General features: G+C 40.5%; 1 protein-coding gene across 1 annotated transcript; it reads left to right on the forward strand. All coding sequences in view use genetic code 11, as the record gives it.

Annotated features, from left to right (window-relative positions):
- Nucleotides 1-2684: 2684 nt before the first annotated feature.
- EGR_07446 (Transmembrane protein 45B) lies at nucleotides 2685-3789 on the forward strand (the record flags this gene model as incomplete). The annotated part of the gene is made up of 3 exons (XM_024496695.1): nucleotides 2685-3076; nucleotides 3183-3411; nucleotides 3496-3789. The coding sequence occupies 3 exons, from the start codon at nucleotides 2685-2687 to the stop codon at nucleotides 3787-3789; spliced, it is 915 nt and encodes a 304-aa protein (XP_024348901.1).
- Nucleotides 3790-9317: the final 5528 nt, after the last annotated feature.

Consider the following 9317-nt stretch of genomic DNA (forward strand, 5'->3'; position numbering starts at 1 on the left):
TAAATGATGTGAGTAGGTTGAGAAACCAAGAATAACTGTACGGCTAGCAAGAACTTATATTAGATGATTTTATTGAAGCCACTCATAGCAGTGTCTTTTTTATATAAGTGGGTGGATTTGTACTAAGCAGTATCTAAAATACTTGAAAAAAGTCAAATCGAGTAAGAGGGACACTGACTCAAGAAAATGATTAAAACCTTAATTAACATTTTCCGTCAATTCGTTGCAAGGCCACAAATGTCATTAGATGAATAACAAAAATATGGTAAATATTTTTTTCGATGGCAATCTCCCAATTTAGTGTAGCGTCCCGGGACTCCCTGAAGACAAAATACTCAGGCAGAAGGCAGAACATGTGTCTGGGCTATTGGCATGGCCCAAAAGGCCAGCCCATCCAGCGAGGTACATGGGGGCTTATTCAAAGTACAAAAGTGGCGCCTCACCAGAACTGAGAGATAAACCACTATCGTATTACATTAGACCACCTCCTTAGGAAAGTGGTCTTCGCCTACCATCAAAGTGGACAATATCGCTGATGCCCTATGGAAAAAGGTGATCCTTTAACTCTAGCTTTACATCTCGAAAAAATGGTGTCCTTCACCTCTCAAACATCTCTTTTCTAGGGCATATATTCAGAGATTTGAAACAAAACACATAATCTGTCCTATTATTGCATCCTTTAAATCTTTATTTTAGATAATAAACTTTTGGAAAATGAATTCAAGGTTGGAAATCGGATGTTGCGATTTTTTCGCATGCCAAATTGTAATATGCTTTGAATATCTCCCATACTAGGTAATACTGTAATACGCCAGTGGTTTGTTTCCCGGTAATGGTGAGGCGCTACTTTTGTACCTTGGAATAGCCCTCTTGTACCTCGATGGGTGGGCTGGCCTTCCGGGCCATGCCAGTAGCCCAGACACATTCGCTGTGCTGAATATATATATATATGTATATATTCTACCCGAGTATTGTGTCTACTTTCGTCTTTAGGGAGTCTCGAGACGCTACAATACCCCCCACAGTCGTGGTTAACTACTGAGAACCTTCTGTAATACAATAGTGGTTTATCCCTCGGTTTTGGTGGGGCGCGACTTTTGTACTTTGAATTAGCCCCCTTGTACCCGGCGGGGTGGGCTGGCCTTTTGGGCCAAGCCAATAGCCCGGGCACCTTCTCCGTGCTAAATATATATTTTCTGCCCGAGTATTTCGTCTTCTTTCGTCTTCAGGGAGTCTCGGGACGCTACACTTCATTGTAGCATTGTTAATAGTATAAGTGGAAGAACACATACTTAAAGATTTTGTTCATCTAATTCTTGTACAAAGTGGTTATGATATGTGGGAATTCTTTAAGGGGATGCCAAGTGGCGAAAGTCATTGCCAGAATCCCCGTAGAAATGACCAAATCAAAACCCTATGTTAAGAAAACTCATTGTTAATATTTTATAAACAGTTGACGATCCAAAGTTATTTATACAAATTTTAACACAAAATCAAAAATAAAATAATGCAATATTCATATAACTAATTTGGCTGCTTGAAATTTTATTGACCCAAAGCATCACAGGCCGTACTTTTCCATTTCACTACAACTTTTGAACCATGCGCATGGTCTACTAATACTGTGCGCCAGTAATGTGAAGTTATTATTTTGCTTGAGTTTATTGCATATTTAAGAGAAAACTCGAGACGCCAAGCGGGCTCATAATTGAGAAGAGGTGTGCTAACTTAAATTGTAAGCTTTTCATGGAAAAACTAACAAAGGTAGCCAAATATAGATGAATTGGCTCTACCCCGACTAGACTCTCCCACGGTTAAAAGAAAGCTTGGGAGGATGATGCTTATGAGAGGCGGGTTGTTTAATACGTCGGTGGCTTGGTTAACTATCAGTATTGGTAAAGGGACCACTACTATACCTTTGTTGGGTGAGTTGATCGCCACGCTAATCCAGTAGCGCCTTTATTATGTTACGGTTCACTACCGATTCTCCCATCCATAGTATATTCACTTCTTCCGCCCCACCGAGGCTTGTCACTCTGCAGTAGAAATGAGAATAAAAAATGCTTTAAGGTGAGGTCAGATTTTCACTGCTATCACTTCAGCGCTCTAAGACTTTTTTTGATGGCAAAATAAGACATAAAATGCATTGCCAAGGTACGGTAGGGCTCGCATGGCATGAGGCCATCCCACATTACGAAAGCACAATCGAAGAGACCTGAAGTGACACATTTATCTACACCGTGAGATTAAATATTAATTAAACATAACAAGGGACCCTTTGATCAAATTTGGAATACTCAGTTCTTTAGCATTAACATACTGCAAACTTGAGGATTGCTTTAAAAGGAGTGCATTTACATCGTTATGCATAACAAAAGGCATTATTTGTATAATTAGGCAATGTTTAGATGCTTAAGCTAATTCTCAATGTATTTTTTCTGCAGAAGCCAAAAAAAATTTCAGCGCATCTGTTAAACCAACTTATTGTACTTTGAAAAATTAGTTCTGCAGAAATAAGCCACACAAAATAATGACACGATGCACTAAAGCAAACATTATTGCATATTATCTTTAAAGCTAATCACCCTCATGATGTTTTATATAACCTTGTTTATGAATGCTACCACACATTTAAATACAGTGCAGTGACCTTGTCGGTATTTGGACTTTTCGCTTTCCGCGCAATGGGTACGTTTGCTGGCCACGCATTGCCGGGAAGTTTTTTCCTAATGTTTGGTATCTGGTCTACCATATTTCAGTTAAAAAAATACTACAGAAGGAAGAAGTACGAGCTCGGATTCTCTGGCTATCCCGAACCTATCTATAAGAACCAATTCACCACCCCCATTCGTTGTTCTGAGCGTGGATGCTGTTGCAAGGGCGGAGAATTCCCTTTGGATTCTCTCCTGAAAGTTATCTGTTGCGGCATCGGTATTATCGGTGAAGTATACACAGGATTTCATGACGGAAAGTTCACGTACCTCACTAATGCCCAACATTCGACAATGTTCGCCATGTTCATGCTCGCTGGCATCTTTGAGTTATTGAATTTTTACAAAATTTTTAGTTTTTTCAGGTCAGTTTTCTTTTTTTTTTGAATTTTGCTGAAATTCAAACTTGTTGTTGCTCATCTGCGTACTTTTTTGATATAACATTGCTACAAAGCGATGCTGTTTTTTTAGATGCTGCGATTACTTCTTCAACTTCCTTGCCATTGTAACCGAATGCGTTCTCTTTGCTTTCCATTTGCACGGAAGAACTCCCACAGATATCTACGTGCACACTATTCTTATCTACGTTTTGATTGTTCTCATCGTAGTCGGTCTCTGTGAAGTAGTTTTTCTCCACTCACTCACAGCTGGTCTCCTTCGCTCCGTCATAGTCATAGCTCAGGGATCCTGGTTCTGGCAAGTAGGTTTTAACACTTGAGGTTGACAGCCACCCTCTCCTGAAATTGGCTTTATCCATAATTTTTTTTATAACTTCTTGTTTTAGGTTGGAGCCATCCTCTATCCCCCACTACCCTCTCTCCCAGCCTGGGATGAACTGGCAATTGAGAGCATTCCTCGTTCAACCAACATCTTCATCTGGCATGTGATTTGCGTTTTTGGATTTGTTTGTCTTATAGCCGCCATAATGGGCATCCCACTGCGGAATCCTCCGGCCAACGCAAGCGTCAACAGAGCCTATCAGCGACGTTTGCTCGCTGAGGAAGGCGCTGTCGACTCGGACAACAGTGGCAGTGAAACGGAGATCCTTGAAATGCGTCAATGGAAAACGAATTACTAACCGCGTCACAAAGCTCACAGTTCTTACTGCAACTCCTCGTCTGTCTTATTGTCATTCTATGATTAGAGGGAGATAAATCGAGTGTAGCCTATGTTGAACTGATTTGAGTAATCATTGCTTTAGCGGTTTTTTTTAATGTAATTTATTGATGAAGGAGAAAAAGTAAAGCTAAATGTTGTTTCCGGGTCATTTAGGCACGACCTAAAAATCTCACAAGGATAGAACGAGTGACTACTTGAAATCTGACAAGGATAAGACCGACTACCTATTTGGGATTTTTTAATTTAGCTGGTAAATTTCATTTGGATCCGTTGCCGATCTCGGAATGGCATCTTTGGCTTGAACGATTATCTCGACATTATGGTAGTAGGGTCTTGAGAAAAAAGGCAGGTGGGGTCACTTCCACTGCTTGATGGTATTATCCATCCTAGGAATCTCGAATCTGAAGTTGATCCACTGTCTGGCACTAGATTATTGAGAGCGAAGGCTGGTGGGATCCCCTCCCTTTTTTTACCATGGAGTATATTCTTCTCTAAGCTTAAAATTAACGACTAACTCGTCACCTCTTGAATACCATCATGTGGCGTGGTTAAATCTGCATTTAATTTTACACTTCTACGTGTCACAATCAACTCCAACATGAGTAATAAGGATGTCTATTTTTGATATATCGTTTTATGTGGGAATGAAATGGATGCACAAGAAGTGGGGAGGGGGGTTTACTTCAAAAGAAATGATTGAAGCTCAGCTCAAAGTGTGTGGTTTGTGAGTGAGGGGGGAGGGATTTGACAGGCAGATGTGACAAAGTGTTGTTAGGAGATTTCCATTGAGGCCTGCGAGAACAAGCCAACTAACTGGCCTTAGGTTTTAGTTAAGTATTCTGACCAAAGAAATTTTCGGTGACGCTCAAAAGTCGGAGCTAATACAGAACTCTCCAGGCCTCCACTTGAAGCCAAAACAAGCCAGTAAAATATGGACGAAGAGCTATCACTGACTGAGAGGCTGCTGAGACGATCTTTCAGCTATGCCATTATGAGGGGGAGACAAATAACAAAGATTCAAACTTCTAACAGCTAAATGCACATTAAAGCCAAAAAAACGGGTCCCCATATTATTAAAAATCCTCTTTCAAGAAAAAGATTTTATAAAAAGACAAATCCATTTGCAAACACCAAGTCGACCGGCACCATCTTATTTGCTCAAGCAACCAGAAATGTGTGACTCGATCCTTCCGACAAAGGGTAGGCAGCAAGTCACCTCTGCATAATCAGGCAGATCGAGCATTTAAGGGAGTCATGCATAAAAAGAATTCTACCGTTCATGACCAGCCTATTAAGTATGGAAAGCCTAAAATTGTTCCTTGCCTTCTGGAACCCAGAATTACCTCTCTTCTTGGAGTTTGATCAAGGGTTAAGCGGGTGATGACTGAGGAGAACCTTTCTTGAATGGAGAACTATAGTAAAAAAGAAATTAACTATAGCATAAATGTCCCATCCGGCGACTCATTGTATTTTTGGTTTAATTTATCCACCGATTATCTTCAATAAATTAAAATTCAGTCAGAAAATGATCTATTCCACGAAATTTCACTGCCCAAAAAGTTGGCATTTCCTTGCTTGCAAAAATAGTCCCATTCTGCTGTAAAATAATAAAATGTCTCTCTTTTTACATAGTATTAAAAAGAAATTACTCAGGACTTTATACAAATCAGTGAGGTAGACAACCATGCTGTGGAAAGTTGAATTTTAGAACTGCGCACTACCAATGGGAGTGTCGACGCGTCATACCTCGCCGCCACTGCTTGCCCGTAGCAGCTAAAGAGCCGCCTTTTGTGTGTAGCCCCGCTGACTCAGCAGTATTGATTTGTGACGAGAATTTCTCCAAAAATCAATAAACCAAAATGATCGATGTTCACCACGCACTGACCTTGACGAGAGTAAACAAGCGGTGTTTTGGAGTCGTGTTTATAAACAAATTGAGTGAGTGATGTTTGCTTTTTTAAAAACTAATATGGGTTAAATTTTGAAGACGATAAACCTTTCTTGTCTTAGATAATTTGTATTAATGTGTTGACTAAGTCAGTGACCAATGAAGATCCTTTTGTCCAGCATCACCAACCACCGCATTCCTTTTCTCTTACCTTCTTGCAACCGATGGTGAATAATTGTAGAGCAATAAAGTTCTATTGTGTTCCTGATTTTTCTATCATGTAAAAAGAGCAAATGACGTGTTGGCGCTTGACAAATAGGTTTTGCAGGTGTTTGAGAATGGGGGACCTTGGCGTCCCTGTTTCCGCACATTGTAAATTTGCCCTCAAGACTAGGCGACTTAGGTGGCCTTGCAACTCCAGTATCAGTATGCATGGTAGTTAATGTGTAGAAAAGCGCAAGGCTTGACTCCACTTTGTTTTTTTATATTCAGGCCCAATTTTTTGCCTTAAAGTCACGCTGCGTACACACCCAGCTGTAAGTCAATCTTCTGCCAAATAGAAAAGTGGATTTACTCTATCGCAATCATGTTATTGCTTCAGGGCAAATGTTTTCCCAGAATGTGGCAAAAACGGCGCTGTCAAACACAAAAAAGCAAATTGAGTACAAAAGAAATCATCGTAAATGCACTCGTTAGAAGTAGGAATATTTTTTACTGTTATATGAAAAAAAAGCCATTGGTAATCCCAAATTGCAGCAGGTGATAGGAATATATATGTTTTATTTTGGGGAGCGGAATAATCAACACCAGCCAAGCTGTCACTATGGTTACAGTAAGTAGTTTACGTCCTCGTTTGTAGGTGAAACGACAAGAGCGTGGATGAGGTTTCAATGGGCCTGTGTGCATGCAGACTAGGCGATTATGGATTCGAGACTCCCATCACCCCCAAAGTGGCAGAGTGCCTAGCGCTTTACGATCAAACGAGCAAATAGCACCACAAACCGGAATGGTAGTTATGTGCCACACCCTGCAATGCACAAATACCTTTTAGCATGTGCATTACAGTTTTTCATAAACCAGGAGGTCCCTTATCTCGGTTTTTTGAGTCGATAATGCCTACTAAGTTTTGCATGATCTCACAGGGTTCTTTCGACTAAGACTGTGCTATTGGTTGGGGGTTTTGATCACCAAATGTGAGAAATCCTAACTAAATATTTCCTGAGGATTATGATAATTGAAGAGTATGGTAAAAAGATATGACGTCCCCAAATTTTCATTTGACTCGGATTCTTTGAATCCATTCTCAAGAGAGAAATCCAATTAAAAAATATTGTATATTGAAAAGTAAACTTGCCAAAAACGTGTTTTACGTTATACATGACTTAAAATAATTTAGGTTACAGGTATGTTTAACTGCGGCATGAAAATAAGAGAATAGACTCCCGAAGATACAATCTTCCCATAATAAGCGGAAAAGGGTGATGACAAATCACAAACGTCAAAATTTGTGCATTTTGTTCACTTTAAAATAAGTCCAAAATGAATAAAATGTAAAAATATAGGTTAAAATGATACTCAAGCCTGCATTAAAGAGACTTGAGTAGGTAATTCGAGGCATAGAACTCATCCCGATTAAAGTTTGTGTGATTAATGAGGAATGCAGTAAAACAGTGAAACAAAAGCAAATGCATAAATGCCTGCTAATACCATGCCAAAATCAAGGATGCACAAATGGCTAAATTTTGGTGAATTAAACGCATCGTATAATACCGCATGAAGAAATGGACACTACATTTTGTAACATACACATAGCGAATATTCGAAAATCGGTGTTTGATACGTCTCCTTGGATATATCATGGTCTGATTGGATTCGGACTTTGCTGGACTTTTATGGCACCTTTAAAGAGGTTCCCCGAGTTACATAGTAATATAAGCTGTACAATGAATATATGGAATTCCTCCTTCTCTGATGTTGCTCAAAAACTCTAGTGAGACTAAGACTCTTTTTAACATGTTTACTATCTCAACTAGGTGTATTTAGTTACAAAGATGAATATTTTTTGTATATTGATGTTCGATTCAAATAATCACTCTTTCTGGCATGGAAATTGTAATTTGCCAAAATGTCTTACTTTTATTTACCCCAGACCTCAGCACTTTGATTTCGTTCACAAGGCCGATCTCCACCGAATTGGTCTTAGCACTCCTGCCATAGGACGTATCAAAGAAGTTATCAAAATTCACCGTGAAAATGCGGGGTTACTTAGAAAGCCCCGCAAGAAGCATCACCACCGACCTTCTTTTGGCACTCCTCTCCTACACCTTGTAGGGCAAGCAATCGTTCTTCTTTGATAGTGTTGCTGACTGATCTAACTCGTACTAGTTGCCTTGTACATTTGTCTTACAGTTACGCTATAGGCCACCTCGCGACGCTCCGATTTTTTCAGCTTTGGACGAATCCATCCTGCTTCATAGCTCTCACCCTGGCGACACAATATCTGCTTTTGCCATCTGGCCCCCTTCTTCCTCTTCCATCACACCCTCTACAACCATGTCAGCGCATCCGACAAGAGGATGTGAATTTACACAGGGAAAACAATAACCGTTTCAGCTTGACGTTATATTCCCGCAGGTTTTCTGTTTGGGGATCCGATTATAAAATGGAAGTAGAATTAAAAGGTCAATACCGTAGAATACGGATTGAATTGCGACTTTCGTGATCACATGAGGCAAGAGAACGTGGCCCGCTGGGTGATAACCGCACTTACATGTTCCGCGTAATCTCCTACCGTTAAATCTCTGCACTCATGTCTCAGTGCCTAACCGGCTTCCAGTCCGGAAGGCAAGAAGTACAGTTGAGCCATCGTTGGACACCCTGCTTCACTTCTTCATCCATGCCGGAATCGGTGTGCTTCCACCGGTTTTTGCTGATGCAAAATTACGAATCCTGACTTTCTCTGGTAAAACACTCAGCTCCAACGCAATGCACAACGTTTCATTCTTCTGTGCTGTTTAAAAGCAGTAAGGTGACTTAATTTGCATCACGAGGTCTTCTGCGTCGATCTGACATCCAGAATCGGGCCTTCCAAACTAAACATGTACCACCGCTTGTGGTGCCACCACGGCAGGCAGTCCCTTGATGCCTGCAAAACCAAACACCCCTTGTGATTCCACTTATTTGCCATCAACCACACTTCTTCAATTAGTTGTCTCATCTGGTGAGTCGACTGTTAGCGACTGCCACACGAAATAAGCCTCTAACCTATCCATTCTGGCTTTTTGACAGGTAGCTTTATTTCACACCCAAAAAACCACTTAAAACAACTGGAAAGGTCCCATTAGAATACGGCAAGAGTTCCGCTGCTGAGGCAAGAATGCGGCTAGGCAATTGTCATCAAAGGCAAGCGAGTACTCGTGCATTGATGGCGCTTTTCATTTTATAAGAATGGGGATAAAACAACGGTTAAAGTAATGGTAACAAGCAGAACTGGCAGACCACCGTTATGGTCCACTTGAGACAACCGACTACGAACGGGGACTGCAATAAACCAGTAGTTCTTTGACAACCGATGATCGTACTGTGTTTTTCAATTCTCA

Source organism: Echinococcus granulosus (assembly GCF_000524195.1).
Source record: "Echinococcus granulosus chromosome Unknown EG_S00077, whole genome shotgun sequence".
Classification (NCBI taxonomy): Eukaryota; Metazoa; Platyhelminthes; class Cestoda; order Cyclophyllidea; family Taeniidae; genus Echinococcus; species Echinococcus granulosus.